The 18,987-nt window shown below is 31.4% G+C and overlaps 1 protein-coding gene and 1 long non-coding RNA gene across 3 annotated transcripts in view; one reads left to right on the top strand and one right to left on the bottom strand.

Moving 5' to 3' along the window:
* Positions 1 to 17,570, bottom strand: part of LOC105333310 (angiopoietin-1 receptor) — an 85,053-nt gene extending 67,483 nt beyond the window's left edge. The window contains exons 1-8 of one of the 2 annotated variants that reach the window (XM_066088954.1): positions 17,446 to 17,570; positions 16,889 to 17,116; positions 16,073 to 16,315; positions 14,912 to 15,052; positions 14,166 to 14,291; positions 13,899 to 14,006; positions 13,688 to 13,805; positions 13,243 to 13,557 (exon numbers count right to left, since the gene is read on the bottom strand). In XM_066088954.1, coding sequence (XP_065945026.1) covers positions 13,392 to 13,557; positions 13,688 to 13,805; positions 13,899 to 14,006; positions 14,166 to 14,291; positions 14,912 to 15,052; positions 16,073 to 16,315; positions 16,889 to 17,116; positions 17,446 to 17,509 — 1,194 coding nt within the window. In that variant the 5' untranslated portion in view covers positions 17,510 to 17,570 and the 3' untranslated portion in view covers positions 13,243 to 13,391. Of the gene's footprint in view, positions 1 to 13,242; positions 13,558 to 13,687; positions 13,806 to 13,898; positions 14,007 to 14,165; positions 14,292 to 14,911; positions 15,053 to 16,072; positions 16,316 to 16,888; positions 17,117 to 17,445 lie in introns of those variants that run through there. The other variant, XM_034465161.2, reaches the window with a different exon arrangement.
* On the top strand, positions 144 to 5,001 carry LOC136276583 (uncharacterized). The gene is made up of 5 exons (XR_010715099.1): positions 144 to 302; positions 1,080 to 1,205; positions 3,236 to 3,361; positions 3,450 to 3,561; positions 4,443 to 5,001. It is a non-coding gene; the product is annotated as an uncharacterized lncRNA (long non-coding RNA).
* Positions 17,571 to 18,987: the final 1,417 nt, after the last annotated feature.

Genomic DNA, 18,987 nt, shown 5'->3' with positions numbered 1-18,987 from the left:
ATATTAGGTGATTCAAAATTATCATTTTAAGTTTGTCCAAATTTCGTGTATACAGATACGGTGTGATTTAAGGGCAAAGATTAGTTAAGATGTTAATTGTTATTTAAAAAGTAATTATTTCAGAAGTTTTCAACTGCATGTGTGCATTACATTTTATTTAGAGTGCCCATGTGGGCGTTTTGGAAATGGATGCTTAGAGCGTTGTAGTAGACACTGTATAGACAATGAGCCATGTGACCATGTCAGTGGAGAGTGTCCTAGTGGTTGTCAGGACGGATATTTAGGAACAGACTGCACCAAAAGTAAAATCACATTTAAACTTTTTGGTTTTTTTTAAAATTCAGCCAGTATTAGAGAATTGTAATAGTAATGAACTCTACGTGACTTCTATATGCGTGGATTTATGTTTGTGAAACAATATACTAGCATACTAAATTTGAAATTTTTTTTGTATTAGAAAACTCAGTGAAAATCTTTTCACCACTTTTTGTTATCTATTCACGTTAAAAACATTCCTCTCAGACCAATTGCCATTCTTCGTCTGCCAGCTTAATCTTTACAATGTGTTTCTAGGACTAAGCTTACTTGGTCTTATAATAATGATGGTTTATGTCTGATAACTAATCTTAAAGCAAACACAACTATTATGTAAGCAAAAGCATTTAAATTTGTTAATATGCTAACAAAGATGCGAAAGGAATTTGTTTTATTATCCTCTTCGAATTATTCCGAAGGTGATATTCGTTGAATGTTGCATTGTTTACCGTATTTGTATTTCATTTCTTACGAGTATGAATGTATTATGTGGCAAAGATTTGTAAGCAGATATTATTTCTTAGAATTATTATTTTTACTTCTTAACCATAAAAAAGTAAAACCGTATAATGATTAAAGCTATTAAAGAATTAAGGAGGTATTCCATAAAATTAAAAGAATGCTAGTCTATTTTATGTGTTATTTAACAATACTTCGTAATGAATTTTAAATTACCTTAACCCTATGTTAATTTAAGAACAAAAAAATGATGAATAATAATTATCCGTAAACATACATGTATATAATTTTATATTATATCCTAGCTTGTCCAGAAGGATCTTATGGCAAACATTGTTCATTTTGTTGTTCTCCTAACTGTAAGACTTGTCGACACACAGACGGAGTATGTACCTGTAAAGCAGGGTGGACAGGATGGAATTGCACAACAGGTACATCTATACTACTATATTAATATAATAGACTCGAATTTTTTGGCTTTAACACCGATAAATCGGAAGAGTACTGTCTTTTGTTTTATATATTTTAAATATCATTGGTACCTGAAGATTACCAATTTGTATTTATTTTTTCTCAATCAAGCTTTGCTAATTAATAATCAACGAAAATTTCTCAAAAAATTCCGGAAATCATCTGAATGTTTTGGATTTTACAATCTTGCGCATGCGCATTACATTCGCGCTAAATCACAGGAGGCTCTTTATTTTATGTTTCCACAATATCACATTTGCATGGATAAACTCAGAAACGATAAAACAAATGCGTGTAAATTTTAATTGGACATTTTTTTCTCTTCATCAAAAAACAAACCGGGAGATAACTCTAACACAGTGCATTTACTAAAATCCTGAGAGTTTCGAATTCAACATGGTGTGTAAAAAACTAGAGACATAAATAACTAAAATGTAGTTCTCAAAGTAGGGTTGGTCCCGTATCATTTTTCAACAACAAAACACGCTAATCGCGGAGTTGCCAACCTCTGTTATCTTGCGCGGATCCAGAGGGGGGGTCTGAGGGTCCGGACCCCCCTCGAATTTTGCCAAAAAAGGGGTTATCAGATTCGATTGTATAAACAAAATTGAAAAACCACCACTATCCAGTATAGATCTGACAAGATGCCTATTAGGCTTGTCATTCCTTAGTGCCAATTCAGTTATAGGGTGAATTAACCATGCATCGGACACAATGACATACCTTTGATCGGACAACTTTGTTTATATATATTCAAATACATGTGCATGCGCTCATGTGTTGTTTAATTTAAAACATAATTGATACAAACATTTCCCTCAGACCACTTAGAAATCGAGATTACTTATTTATGTCTCCGAAAAAACGTTGTTGAAAAAATGTTGAATTCTGCAATTATAGAATTAAACTTTTGGAAGAAAGGTATTTACAGCTTCAAAAGGTATTGTTATGAACAATTTGACTGTTATTTTCAATGCAACTTTATCAATTTTCTCCAAAATCGTTTTAAAGCGATTCTGCAATTTTCTGCTACATTACGAGTATATACAGTAGGAGACATTTTAACTGTGGTGAAGGCCTTTCCCGAGACACACTTACATTATTCCAACTCAGCAGAGTGTAGTGAAATTAATAGCATTATTGTAGGCTTAAGCTTGGTTATGCAAATGTCAACAATATACGGTGTTTCGATGTATCTATTTCGTAAATGTCCGATATCATATGCAATGTCAACCCGTGCTCGCACAGGTCAAAGTCTAGTGTACATTAATGTTAATTGCTAATGTGATGAACTAAAACAACATGCTATCCATAAAAAGTGCCTGTCATATTCCTCACACATATGTAATCACGTTTAAACATTATATCTTGAAGGACTCGTGATATGTGATAAATCATGCATTTACTGTGATCAGGAAACTGGGCAGAAGAAGATAACAAAATTACATCTATTTCTAAATATGACCTTTTAAGAAATACATTATCTGCTAAACAAAGAAGCAATACTGATTTACGATTTTTTTTCATGACCTAGACAGCCCGGTGAGGAAATAACACGGAGATGTAATAAGTGTTAATAAAACGTAGAGGCCGATAATATAGATACTGAACTCAAACAATATTTGCACGTCTTTTTATTAAAAACATCAACAACATGTGATTTAGACACATTTACATATAAGTACGAACACAAATGAGTAAAGTGAACTTTATCAGGTATTTAAGTCAGACGCTGATTATTCAGTTTGTAGTAAATATATAACCAATCTAACCTAATGTGGGATCTATGTGCTCACTATATCAATGCAAACGTTTAGAATGAATAAGGACCACTGTGTAAAGTTTTTAAAAAGTGTAAGGATTGAATTACTGATGCAATGTTACCTGCGCCGATTTCATTAAGTATATTAACCTGGTTTTTGAATGCAGAACATTTGATACAGATAAATATGTAAACTGAAAGTGTAAGGTATTGAATTAAAAATTGTAGAATGTGTAAATTCCTATGGAGAGAATTGTATGTATCCGTGCAGTGAAAACTGTATAAATCGAATATGTGACAGATTCAACGGAAGTTGTATGTGCAACTTGCAAGATGGAGGAAAGCATCATCAAGGTATGCTTTTTAATGAGATATCATATATACAGTACAGCCAAAATGATTAGCATAAAAATAAAACAAGCTACTGTGTATATTGTTTTAGCTTATGTGCAAAGAAAAGAGACTACATCATCTTCAAAATCGTGGATTGTTGAATTTGTTATATCCATTGTTGCCAATATTATATTGGTCTGTGTCATCTTGATGATGATAAGGTAAATATAAAGTAATTCATATCAATTGTCTTTACCTATGTGCTAGATTGTTCCTGTAAGGTAAATGATAATTTTCTGTCCTTTTCGCTTAAAAAAAGTTAATAAACTAAGTGAAAAGCTTTTGCAGAGATTTTGCATTGAAATTGGGTGAGATTGTTTTGATTTATATTTATTTATTTTTTCATTACATTATTCTCAACTGAAATTTAAAAAAAATGATTATCAATTCTTGATATGTTAAATATTTATGTATAGCTCACAATTATTTTTTTTCCTTATTTTTAAAAGTAGAATGAAAATTCAAATTAGATATAAACTGTACAACTATTCATTTGAAGCAAGGCTCATGCCATGTACGCTTTTTCTTTACATAGAAACAATTTTAAGAAAATGATTCAGTCAAACTCTATGCTTTGTAAGCAAGTTTAGTATAGAGTGAATACCTCGTCATGTTTAATACAAGTGTAATGAAGGAAGGGTTTTTTCATTATCATATTCTTTGTAACAAATAGATGAATTGGAAACAAATTTGAAATCGAATTTAAGTTGGTTATGGTAAGCAACTGATATATTAAAACTGAATAAACTATTAATCAAATTACACGGCATAAATTATAATCACAAATAATTTTTTCACGTTTATATAAATTTAAGCAAATATTGAAGCAAATTGTTCATGTTCATCTCAAAACATCACGTAGCCTTTTCAAATTGTTTGAGTTTCTATATGCTAGGGTGGATTTTTGTTGGAGAAAAAACATATACCTGAATAATTGGGCAAAACAACAAGGCTTTGAATACCATTTTCTGTATCTCATTTTGTGATTTTTAATGAATGAGATATCATTTTGCCTTATCTTTAAATATCAAATGAATTACAGGCGATCATCTGTTAAGGGACGATCTACCACAAATGGCGCGTATCTGTGTTTAAGCTGCACTTCGAATGGAAACAGGATTGAGGCATCAGAAGGTGTTTCTCACCATCAACAGCCTAATGTAATGAAAGAAGAAAACACTTATCAAACTACATCATTACAGTAACCGTTATACGTTCATTGTAAAACCGACATTATAGATATACATTTCTCTGAGTGTGACATTTCCTTCCACGCCTGGTTCAAATTTACAGCTGCATCGAATACAAAATATGTTCCGTATTCAAATAAAAAATCCTTGATTATAGTTGATGGGAAAAACTGACAATAAACTTAACTAAGCAATTAACTCGTTGTATTTGAGCAGATATTTCTTGAAATCTTTCATTGTATATGCTTCTATTTTGTTGAATGGTTTATTATGTTAATTAACCGTAAAATCAAAGAGAAAACTCTTGCTTTTTCTAATTAATATATTCATGAATCTTGCGTACTACCCAATTTGTGCATTTGCAATTTCTTGTATTTGGCGCGGCAATTGATCAAGAAACATTTTATTTGAATTATTACCCACCTGTGTTTGTTATGTAATTATTTTGTAATATATTTCATAATGAGTGTCATTTCAATCATTTTCATTGATAGCGGGTACAATGTGTTGAGGTACATGAAATTAAATTTTCCAGATACTAATCTTCATTGCTTTATCCGAAATATTGCATGGAAAAAAAGTTACATCGCATCTTTTGAATTACAAAAGGATATAAGCAAAATGAACTTAGATTAACCGCTTACAAACAATCATAAAGAAAGATTGAGAACTATTTTCTTCTCTTTTTTTACGTCAAATGAAATTGAAGAAAAATCAGAATATTTTTCTTTATCTGCTTTAATGAAAACGTTGATCAGCAAGGGCTTCTTTGTCGGGCAAGTACCTTCTTAATTGATTGTTTCACGGGTCTACAATGATGACAAATATCGAAAAGGCAATATTGTGGATGAAGGATGAATGTGTAGTTTGTTTTTTAGGTTTACTTGTGATAATTATATTTATCTGGATCAATTTTGTTTGTTGATTTGTTTTGTTTATTGAAAAGGGGAATAAAGAAAATGAGTAATTTCCGATACGGAGTCAAGCACATATTTTTATATTATCATTGATTTAAAGCATGTTGTAAAAAAGAAACATTGTATCAAGCAGTCATTATGCGCAGATCATGCATTCCTCAGTGGTTTTCACAATTACATGTATCAGTTACTTCACGTACTGACTTACGGAGAAATACATTTCCAAAGAGATTGTATCGGTAACTTATGCTAAACAGTTTAGTTCCAGCTTGTCTTCTGCCACATGCAAGCAAGTGTGTAATCCTGATTGAAAAATAGGTATAATGGCCCGGGGGGGGGGGGGTGTAATTGCATCAAGATTGTGTACTAGCGTATTAGAGTGTACATTGTAAATTAATAATTGATGTTAAATTAATATTAACAAACAAAATCATAGATTTACAAAAACATGCAGTCTTGAAATTTATCTGGAAGAACTAAAACGCTAGGTAGTTTTCTCTATCTGCTGGACGATTTCATTCGTCTTAAATTAATAAGGTGTAAGGATGCCCGCCTACTAAATACACATGGTCACACGTCAACCGATCAAAAATTACTGTATTTTGGATTTATCAATCGTTCTAAAACATTTGATCTGATATATCGTTGTCTTTGAACGATTAACTTGGTTTTATACCTACCCCGACCCTCAAGGAAGAATCCATTCTGACCAATGGAAATTTCATTTACAAGACTCCGCGCCAGAATGTCTCATTCATTTATTTTTTCGCAGTTATAGTGGACGAGTTATAGTGGCCGAGTCCAAAATAAGAACTTTTGAGACACAATATACAATGTGGGCATGTACCGTTAATGCAGTTTACTTTGCGTTTATTTTCTTATTTTGAAAGTCCTTTTTATCATTGCTTGAAAATGACGGAAAGGCCTTGATTATTATTATCTTTATGTCATATAACATTTTAAACTGTTTTCATTCCATCCACAAGTTTGAAATAATAATATAATATTAACAAAACCAATATAAATAGACGTCATAAATCCCATATCAAACGACATATTACCACTTGAATATGCACGTCTTTTTAACGAATTTAAGAACAGCGGCAAATTATAAAATTTTTAAAGGTAATGTAAGCTGCAAGTCTGTAGCCCTTATATGAAAAATTTCGGATGGTAGTCAATTTTTCCAGACCGAAAGCTACATATAGCAGCGAAGGTAACTAATAATGCTACCGATGAACTACTTTGTTTATTAATGCAAGCTTTTAAGAAAGCAATACTTATTTGTTTAAAAAATAACACCCCAATACTTCGTCTAACAATCGCTATTTGTAGAACAAGCAGAACCAGTATCAGTCCGACCCTCACCAAATACATTGTTCGAATTTAATAGCCCTAGCATTGCATTGTTTTGCATGTACACAATATCTTTTAAAAATTCAACACATAAAGTGTTTATCTATATGGCTACTAATCTATATGTACACATAGCGTACACACGTGATTAAAAATCCAAAGCAGAAGACCTTAAATATATATACTGCGACCACCGAATTTCTTAAACTGTATGTTAATGCAGTAAATGTTGGACATTGCATCAAGATTCATTTTGCATGAAGTCGTGTCTGGAGAGTTTAGTACTATTTCTAGGTTTTTTATTAGCGTTGTTGCATTTCTATCAAATGCGCATGCGTTATTAGCTTCACAAAATGATTAAGTCATTGTGCATAGGTGTGAGGATACTTTTTGTAAGATAATTTGTTTAGAAAATTAGATAACAAACATTTTACTTAAAACGGTTTAAGTGGTCAAAAAGTTAATCATTAGATATATATATATATATATTTTAAATATTTGTTCTGTTTAAAACTATTACTAAGAAATTTGTATCTTTAAATGTTATCAAATACCTTTATATATAACTTTTTTAAGGAGAGTTATAACGTTTAAAATGCCCTTGATCATTTATCCTCTTACATCTACTGTTCATGTTCATGGTATATATAGTACTGTTGGTTCTAACTGCTCGCAATATATTTTTAAAGCAAGCAATACTTGAATGTATTGTTTAATACGCCACTTTTCAGTAATATTGACGTAAAGTACGAAATGTGGTACTTATACGTATATACTAAAGTTAATCTACGACAAATGCGAACAAAAAAGGTCATACTCGTTATATGTCTGCTTTGATTTGCGTTAAAATACCTGTGTTGTACAATAAGATGAATGAAAAACTAAGCAAAACAAAAAAATGAAGCGGAAATATAAAGTTTGTTAAATTAAATCATATGCTCTAAATATGTGTTATTTATAGACGATAACGGAAGAACTAGACACGAATCTTGTAAAGTATAGATGAAGTTGTTGTCCTTCATAGTATATGGAAGGATATCTTTTTGTTAGATTCACCAAGAAAATTACTATCTCGGAAAAAACATGGGTAAAATATCATGGGTAAAATGGAAAGATGTGTGAAAGCATTGTTAAAGGAAAAGAAAAAAGTTAAAAGACATCTGCTAAGTAGAAACGAAAATGACCAATATTTGCTGAAGTATGTAAAAAAGGGATTGTCATTTGATTTACATAACTGTCATTTTTTTTCTTTTTTCTCAAGATCTTGAGATCATTCTGATACAAAACTAAATTCCTGGCCGTTTGTGTGTACACTGTTTTACTTAATAATCGTGAAGATTTATGTAATTTAATAAGACTGATTAAGACGAAAGTATATACAGAAAAAAGTATCAAAACTAAACTACACATATTTTGGTCTAAAAGGTCTAGATCTCTAAGATACTTTGAAATATAAGATTCAACTAGAGACGAGCTCGTTGCAAGCAACGATTAGGTTTTCCGTCGTAGCTGCGTCATACTTGTGATGTATTACCAAAAATTGATAGCTGACCATAGTACAATATTAGATGTGTAAACACTGAGAAGCAAATTATATTTCTGTGACCGCGTAGATTTTACGGTGATAGAGAATTCGTCTGGATCTCCATCGGTCGTGTGCAGTACGAACCGGGTGAGGGAATGTTGGCGTAAAGTGTATAAGGTATAAGGTTGTGGCGCGCGTCGGGCCGTAGGCTAAAACGAAGGGTAGGTTTGCCGTATTCCCGAAGGTCCACCAGTATACAGTTCCAGAGAAATAAACAGGAAATTGATGCAGAATTCCACATTATTGTACGAGACTCAACGATGGCAACATTATAACAATTTAACAGACAGACATGTTACAAACAAGTGGGATATTGCCAGTAGTGGCCTCCGGACTCAAGACTCTGGGAGAGTCGGACGTGGCCGGGGCTGGCCGCCGTATTTCAGACTGCGCATTGACAATTGTACATAACTATTTATAAGAATCTTAACAATGAGTATAAATTGACAGGTAATGATATAAGTAAGCTGAGTGAAAGGTTCACAGATATAAAATAATTAAATAAACTCAATGAGTCTTTGATGTCCAAAAAATGAAAATCTGATAATTGCACAATGTTGCTTTAATCACTAAATAAAAAAGTTACTTTGTAAGAAATAAACAAGTAAAAAAAAATTATAATTGAACAGTGCATTTTGCACGATGTGCTACATGTTTATAAGCAAATACAGATCTTAACACGTTGTCTCTAGTTTGATTCGCCGCATTTTATTCACAGAGTGGGACTGTGGTTATGCCTGGTACGAAGGTAAAAAGACTATTGGCAAACGTTTTACACGCATTTTTATCGAACGCAAGCGCCAATGAATCTCTTAGTATATATGCGGAGATCCTGGAAATGTTAGGGTTTTTGAAGAATAATTTTGTATTTCGAGGAGGGGGAACATGCGCGGATCAGAAAAGGTGGTTGTAAAGTCAGACGGTTATTTGAGTTTACCAAGGGATGTCCGAGGCATATTTGGTAAGTTTAAAATGTACACGTAATTGAAAGAAATTTTGCTGGGGGGGGGGTGTCTGGAACCCTTCCCCTTCTAGATCCGCACACGGAGAAGACCGATGCCGGTAATTTTACTGTAATTTTAACCATTTTTATTTAATTATCCAAGTTCATAATTATCAGAAAACCAATATTACCTTTCAAAGCAGTTAAAACTTCAAACTTAAGATACGAACCATTTAGTCTCGGTGAGTATTGCGTCCGCGTACGAAAATGATGGCAATTTTCAAGAAATTCGGATGGACGATCTGTCCGATTCTTTTTCTGACTAAAAGCTACAAACCTGCAGTTAGAGATTGTCAAACTCTTATTGATTATGTCAATTTGTTTGTCTCAAAGAATCATTTTTTAAATCAATAAAGTTTTACCTTAAAAAAAGAAAGAAATCGTGCACAGTTTTCAATGTTAGCATTTTACAATTTTATGGTCTAATAAAATTTCAAGAAACAACTCTTCATTGCTTTATCCGAAATATTGCATGAAAAAAAATTTACATCGCATTTTTTAAATTACAAAAGGATATTCAAAATGAACTTGGATTAACCGCTAACAAACAGGCATAAAGAGAGACTGAGAACCAATTTCTTCTCTTTTTTTTTTTTACATCAAAAGAAATTTGTATGCGTTAATGAAAATGTACGTAGATCAGCAAGGGGTTCTTTGACGTGCAAGCACCTTCTTAACAGATTGTTACACGGGTCTACAACGATGACAAATGTCGAAAAGGCAATATTGTGGGTGAAGGATGAATGTGTAGTTTGTTTTTGAAGTTTTTTTCTGATACACGTAATTGTATTTATCTGGATCGGTTATGTTTGTTTTGTTTATTAAAGAAGGGGATTAAAGAAATGAGTAATTTCCAAGCACGTAGCATCGTTTTTGAAAGTGTGTGGGGGGGGGGGAATCATCCAACAAATCTTGACAAGCAAAAAAAGATTTTATTTTTATGTTAATTTTCCAAAATTTTCAAAATTTCACTCATAATTTCATGATTTTCATACCATTTTTTTTTTACATGCTACCAAAATGGGGTTGGGGGGAGGGCAATTACATGATAATTCAATTTTTATATGTAAATTAAAAAAAAAAATAGTTGCTGCGAGAAAAAGTGTGGAGAGGACATCTCTATGTGATATAACATGTAAAACTGATTTCATTCCACCCACAAGCTTGAAATAATGAAATAATTTTAATGAAAACAACATAAAGAGACGTCATAAATCCCATATCAAACGACATATTACCACTTGATTCTGCGCGTCTTTTTAAAGAATTTATAAACAGCTGCAAATTCTAAAATGTATTTTTAAAGGTAATGTTAGCTGCAAGTCTGTAGACCTTGTATGAAAAATTTTGGATGGTAGTCAATTTTTCCGGGATACAGACCGAGCGGTACATATATACAGCTAAGGTAACTAAGAATGATTCCAATAAAATACTTTGTTGAGTAATGCAAGGTTTTAAGAAAGCAATACTTATATGTTTAAAATATAACACCCTAATACTTCGTCTTACATTCGCTATTTGTAGAACAAGCAGAACCAGTATCAGTCTGACCGGCCCCACCATATGCATTGTTGGAATCTAATTGTCCTAGCATTGCATTGCTCTGCATGTACACAATTTCTTTTGAAAATTAAACACTTAAAGTGTTCATCTATATGGCTACACATAACGTACACACGTGATTCAAAATAACCCAGACGGAAAACAGTAAAGAATTCAGTCATTGAGTCTACATTTTATAGAACTTGTAAAAAACCACATTGCGGGTCTGAATGTGTGTTGATATGTCAATCTATCAATATACAGTTTGTTAATTATTTTCGATTGCTAATGCTACAGCGTATTTAATGAACATTAAACAACATTTTTCCATGCCACTTTTTTCCATGGAAGATAGCGAATACAAGTATAAAGCATTTATAAAATTTATTTAATTACCTATGGAATAAAAAATTTATAAGTTGGTGCTGAAGGTTGTTTGGTATTTTCGTTTGTAGATGTTTTGCAAGTAAAAAACCTGAAACGCGGGGCCAGTCATAATTAATATTCCTAATAACCGTAACTTAAAACTAGCGGCTTTGGATTCAAATATTATCGTATACGAATATTAAGTTCACTTTTTAAAATCATCTGCAGATGATAATTATATTATATCCATCGCCAATCAGTATTTTTTTTTTTTGCTTTAAAAGAATTAATTGTTCTATCGGGAGCAATCCCGCGTTCGTTTAAATTGCCAGCGTACATTTGTCATGTCAGTAATACACATTGTGCTTTATAAGACGGCCGTGTGTACGTATTGTAGAAAAGTTGAGTTTAATTACCATGCATTGGAACCATTTTATTAACACATCTCCCAGTACTGAAACAATTCAAAATGTCTCAGTTACAGTAACACAGTGGGGCGTTAAACGTGTACGTCCAGCTCTACAAGCACATGCACAGTCGTCTAGGCGACGGCCTAAATACAGCTAGCGACTCTCCTATCGATCGGTTACCTGAGTCTCGTAATGCATCTAAATATAGACAGGGGCACAGTTATGAAACAAACAATGTACATATGAATAAAAACATTTGGGAATTTTATGTGGAATTATTTTTGCGCACTACATGTATCAGTTAGTGCATTACAGGAAGCCCTTTCATAACCTCATAAATGTGCGCACCCCCACAAAAAATGGACCGAACTGACAACAATTGTTTCTGCAAATACTGACTATAAATTACGAAAACATTAAATTGAATACTATAGAAGGATTCAAAATTAATTTCTTTACAACTTTGCTTCAATGATGCATTAGAAATTTTTATTCCTTTTTAAGTTATTGACAAGAAACTTTGGACGCCTCTAACTCCCTAATTATAAGGGCCAGCCCCTTTTTCTGTATACCGAATGAAGGTCTGGGTAAGACCAAGAACTTTTAAAATACATGTTATAACAAATTTTTATCAGGTAGAAAACTAACACGGAAAATACGCGAATTTTTTTTTATTTCTTTTCTTACCTTTGTTTCAACATCTATACAACCCTTTTATTTGCATTTAAATAATAAATAAAATATATCTCGCACAAATTCAATGTATTAGCTTCCAAACCAGTCTATCTTTAAGACTCTGCCAGTCAGCGTTAAAGCTAAACCCCCCTGGACATAAGAAGTCGTTAAATTTTACTAAAAGGGGAATAACTCAAAACCGGATATGGATTTTCCTCAACTAAAATATGCAACGACAACATCACGCGGCATGTTATCAGTCCTGAAAATTTCAAAACAATCGGTGAACAAACGAGCGAGATATTAAAGATCAAAGTTGGCGTCTAGAAGAAAAAAAATGATAAGAAATTTGAAATTTTCTCAGAATTATAGTAAGGTTTTCCGCTCCCAGCTGAAAACCTTAAAAAAACATAAATACATTCAATCAATATAAAATGTTTATAGCAACAAATATAGTATTGTTTTTTTTTCTCCCAAATTAAAGTGATAAATCATATTTTTGGGCCAGATAGTTTAGATCTAAACAAAAACCTATAAGGACTTTTTTCTATCTACATTCATCAAGACTTCTTGTGTTCAGCTTCAGACTAAATTTTACCAATTCAAAACTTGTGTGGTACATCTTTACTTCTTTTCATATTTCTAAAAAAAGTAAACATCGGAACGGCATGGTGTGCATAGCTAATGTATTAATGGTATTTTCTTACACAATTTGAGAAATACTCTCAGTGTCCTCAACAGACTTTTCTTAAAATAATAACATTAAGATCAAAGTACGCACTGTCTTTGCACATATTGATTTGAAAGACATGATTATAATATTTGGTGAATGTCAGCAAAATTTCAGTGTAATATAACTGAACGGTAACTGAGTGACATGCGTGTAGTTGTGCAGTTCTACATTCAGTTAACTTTAGTGAATAGCACAGGTTTAAACTTTTGAAAGGTTAGTATTGATGTAGAGTTTGGTAGTTGTTTTCGTTCTCTGATACACAGAGCTCTTGGTAGTTAGATGCAGTATTGGCGGGATCATTTTGTTCTGTGTTGGACACAGAGCTTCTAGAAATTTTAGATTTATCCACCGTTGTCGATTTCTGTTTCAAGATGGTTTTCCTATTTAGAAAAAAAAAAGATGTTTGATGCTGTGTAAATTATAAGTATACTAAAATGTATTATTTGGCTGTAAATGTGACAATACATTTAATATTAATGACAGGTAACGAAAGCGTAAAACATATCATACCGTCGACTCATCAACGTAGCAGAGATGAATATGATGTTGATGATCAGTGATACTAGGAATACAACCATCCACATTGGATGAGTTAATAAATCTGTTGTCTCAACATTCCTCTGGTTATCTGTATGTAGTTTTTATAAAAATCACCATTATCTTTTTGAACTATATATTATTTCTATAAATCGATTAAAACTGAATAATTGTAACTTCTTACCATATTTGCCATCACAAAGACAATTTCCATTGAATCGGTCACAAGTCTTGTTGATGCAGTGTACACTGCACGGATACTGACAGTTTTCTCCATAGGACCGGATACATTCTTAAAATATTATGTAAAAATTCTTGTGGTTTGCAATAATGTCTTGTTAAATATAGTTTGCTTCCTTACAATTACCTGATGAATTGGATGATGTATAGCTACCTACATTTTGCTAGAAATTAAATTTGAAAAATTGAATAGTTATATCATTATAATCACCTTTTGTACAATTATCACCCATCCAGCCTGCCTTACAGGAACATAGACCATCTGTGAGTCGACAAGTCTTGCAGTTAGGCGAACAGGCACGGGAACAGTTTTTACCATAATTACCGGGTTGGCAAGCTGTAAAAATGGGAAAAGGTACTGTAAAAAGATAGCCGAAAAGGATTTTTCCGCAAAATATGCTCATAATTATCAAATGTGTTGTCTAATTCATGTGGGTCATGTTATTAGTCATCGTTGTCCAAAAGCTGTTCATTTTGATCGCCACTAAACTTAACAAAATCCTGCAATTTTGTAAAAATGCTGGAAATGAAATATCTTTTCTCTTCATTCCTATATTAGAAAGAAAAAAAGTCTGCTAAAGAGCACTTTTTACTTACGTTTTTTGTTAAAATAGCTACATGTATACACATGAAAGTAAAAATGATACTTGGTCGAGGTTGCGCATGATTTATCTATTGTAAAGTAATCTGGAATCACTTACATTTTTCTGAAAACATTTTTTAAACTAACATTACTTTATTATAACGCCATTTAATATTTTTCTTTAAAACACTGTTTTTAACATTATTTCAGCTTTTGCTTGACCTTTAAGTGAAGGGGCAAAAAATATATATTATATTATGATATATGTAAGCAATAAGTGGTGTAGAATATTTCAATCATTTACTTTGTTATGTGATGTAAATAATGTAATTCTAATATAAAATGTGATATTTTGTAAAACAGAAAAACATTACCTTTGTCACACATATAGCCTGTCCACCCAGTATCACAGCCTTCGTTACATTGACCAGTCACGTGATTACAAGTAGTTCCGTCTTTGCAATGTCCAGCACAACGACGATTGCAATTTTCACCGTACCATCCTATTACACATTCTATTTGAATAAAACAAAAATTCAAATAAATTCACAATATGCATTTTTTCGCTTAGTTATAGTTAGTAATAGTTAATAAACCAATATTAGTAAAAATAACTGGAATTAAAATAATTTTGAATAACCCTTAATCAGCAATAGATATGCGTACAATACAAATAAACCGCAATTTTAAACAGAAATTAATGTATCTGATATCAATTTTATTATAATACTAAATGCATGTTTGAAACACTATTAGATATATTAAATGAAAAGAATAATTCCTCTATTGCAGAATTCCCCGGTCCGTCCCGACTTGCAGGCAAAACAAGTTCCATTCTGAATGTGACATGTGCTATCTTTACAGTTGTTGGGACAATGTTTGTCACAGTTATTGCCATACACACCTGGTGAACTACATCCTTAAAAGTATTCAAATAAATATAAATACAATATTACATAGAATATATTTCAGTGTTCTGTGTAACAAGTTGAGAGTTAAAACTCAGGTTACTTTTAAATATATATCAACATTGTACATGTATTGTTTTTTTTTTTTAACTTTTTTCTAAGAATAAGTAAGATATGTGTAAAAGCTTTTCCCATGACTGCAAGCGTGTGAGAAAATTTTAAGAGAGTTTGAATCCACAAATAACGAAATACGTTTTTCAGGCAAATAAAATGTTATTTACATTAGTGTTGTATTTAAATCTACAAACTAAATAAACGCTGGATCTTTAAAACTTCACACAAAAACAGACTATAAACAACATGTACTACGTTTAAAATTATCAAAATCGTTTACACACTTGAGTAAACAATATTTTTACTGAAAAATATTGGACTAAAAATCTTTAAAATGATAATTGATTTTAAATTCTTCAGTTTATTTTTCACCTATAAGATTGATATTGAGTTTGAGTTGTTTCATTTCCTTTTCGTAAGTAATATGTTTATTTGATAAGAATATGATCTTGTTCTTGTGATGAATATCATAGTTTCATTTTACAGAGCATAATAACCTTTTAGATCACATACCCTTTACGATGAATTCACATAATTCAGTTGAAACGTTTAACGTTTTATATCCCTCTGGGTAGATTATATTTTTTAAGCGTTCGTTGTAAAAGATGACGTAACGTCCATACTCTGTACAAGTTGTTGTGAAATTAAGTGGTGGTAACTCAGGTCCATCTTTGTAACACAAGGTAGAACCGGGTATATAACCAGTGGATGATACGTAAAGAGAGAATCCGGCAAAACGTCCTCGTTGTCTGCTCTCTTTAAAACCGAATATATCTGTCAAATTCTATTAATATACATTAACATCTAACATTAAATATCCTAAGTAACCATTCAGTAAAGATTTCAAACATTTCCAAAATAGCGTTATATACAGCATACATGTATGTAGATTTTAAAAAGCAATCTTTTAAAAAATTACTTGTTTTTTGTGTTGTAAAGAGTGTTCGTTTCGAAAAAAAATTGTATCAAAAATTGTTTAGCATTTTCAACAAAAAAATATATATACATGTACTTTGGATAAAAATATCTATTTAGTTCAATTAGATTATCACTTTACAATGTAATATATCTAACTGGTTTTTTTTTTGGAAATTTTGAAACTTCTTTGGAATAGTAGATTGAAAATAGCATTTTGATAAGAAGATACATATTCAAATAAAACTTACTTTTTAAAAGGTTATATCAGTTTTATATTAAACCCAGTGGCAAATATTTTTTAAACAAGGTGTTAAAACTGAGGTGTCGCAACATTTAGAACAAAACAATTATTGTAGATTTCTTTTTCTAAAAGCCATCAACGTAAGCATATAATTTGTATGCAAAAATTACCATATCCTTTGTAGTTCTTAAATATAATGTTAACGCTGTAAATGTTGTACATTCCACCAAGATCCACTTTCCACCATAAAGTCTTGTCTGGAGAGTTAAGTCCTATATATTGTGCCTTCGTACACGATAATGCATTTCTATCAACTGCATTTTTAGCATTACTAACATCAGAAAACGGCCATGCTACTCTTGTTGATTGCGAGGCTGTTTTATTGTAAGACAAATCATCTAACAAAAAAGATAAGTAACACATTTAACTTACAAGTTTACCTTCATTACTCTTTTGAAAAAAATTGGTAAGCTTGAAACTATTATTTAACTATCATTAATCTATAAGTTGAATCGTTTTTTTTTTTTTTATCTTTACACATAACTCTAATCAGAAGTTATATTGTCTAAAGCTGAAAAATATCAATGTTCCAACGCCCTTATAACATATTACACAACTTAAATACTTCATAAAGTATTACGGTCACCTCATATCAAAAGTAATCAATAACTAAATATATTAATAGATTAATTTCAAATTGTCAAAATTTACAAAATGTGGAACATACCATACGTAAATACTGAAGATAATACGCAGAAAATGAGGTAGGAGTTACAGTTGTTATATATCATGTTTTGCCTGAGATTCTGAAGTGACTGTCATGGACAAGGAAGATTAATTTAAAAGAGACTAAACAAAAAACTATGTAACGGAAATGTTAAGTATGTATAATTAATTCATATGCTTTAAAAATGTGTAACTATTTGCTAATTACTCGAGATATAATTTCGAGTTGTTGTTATAAAGTGTATATTAAGGACTAAGAAAGTGTTTGTCACGAACTTCATACAAAAAAGGAGCACGTTTTTATTTGGATAAATCTATTAAAATATTATACGTCAAATCATATGAAAAATAAACATTTCAATGGTGAAAATATGACACGATATGAGCACTGGTCTCTGAGCACACAAATGCATTTGTTTCCGAAAAAACGTTTATCTAATATAACAATGTTTCTGACTCAGAATTCAGCTGAGTATCCACCCTTCCGTTATTAATTGCATTCAGTTACACTCAATAGAAAAGCATACGAAAAGTGTGTGATAGCTCCATTCTCTTCGACAACAAGAGTATCCACCCTTCCGTTATTAATTGCAATCAGTTTACACTCAATAGAAAAGCATACGAAAAGTGTTTGATAGCTCCATTTTCTTCGACAACAATTCATGCACAAACTGTATGATATATTCTTAAAGCTGCTCTTTTTTTAAACAAAAATGACTACTATATGGAGTATTGTGTACTAAATGTAGATTCTTCATTTGATTTACATGTACATACTTGCCGCATATTTTTCTCAAAACTTCAAAAAATTCGTATATCAAAATGTTCATGTTTCAAGACAAGCGAACAATTAATGAATATATCTGTTATTTTTACATATTCGTCCTGTTTATTGGCATGCCATTTATTCAAAGTATTAGATGCATGTAATTCACATCAACAAATAAAAACTCCTTATTTGAAAAAAAATATAAAATTATAAACCATTAGTGTTTCAATAATGCATGTACATGTATTTATATTCAACAACATGATATTTTTTATCTCTCCATCCATATCTCTGGCTTTCAGACCTTAAGTTTAAAGAAATGCATCACTATTTTGGATAGCCAGTCATGCGATAACAGTAAAAAAAAATATTGAGAATTTTTACAATTTTTTTTTCTTTTCAAAATAACAGTAAAACGAATTTCACGAATAAAAAAAGATAACATTTCGAACAAGTGTGAGTTGAAAAAGACATTAAGTTTTGCGCTTCAATTCTGTTGTATTTAGGGAATAATGAATTTAACAATATGATTGACACTCCGTAAAATACCTGCATGATGGAAATAATACTCTTTTCAAATGTGCAAACCTGATTAAAGCCGTTCCTCATAACAAATTTCATTAATAGGTGTGATAGTAGAGTAATATGTTTATGTGTATTTATTCGTTTTGTATTTTCTATTTTTCTTTTTGTTCAATAGAATCTGAAAATTATATCAGTCAAAGTTTTACTGTCCAAGTGAATTGAGTTCTTCCTATCTGTAATTTCATTGGT

This window comes from Magallana gigas, chromosome 1 (genome assembly GCF_963853765.1).
Source record: "Magallana gigas chromosome 1, xbMagGiga1.1, whole genome shotgun sequence".
Classification (NCBI taxonomy): Eukaryota; Metazoa; Mollusca; class Bivalvia; order Ostreida; family Ostreidae; genus Magallana; species Magallana gigas.
Note: the sequence above shows the minus strand (reverse complement) of the source record. Positions and strands in the feature narration are given on the sequence as shown.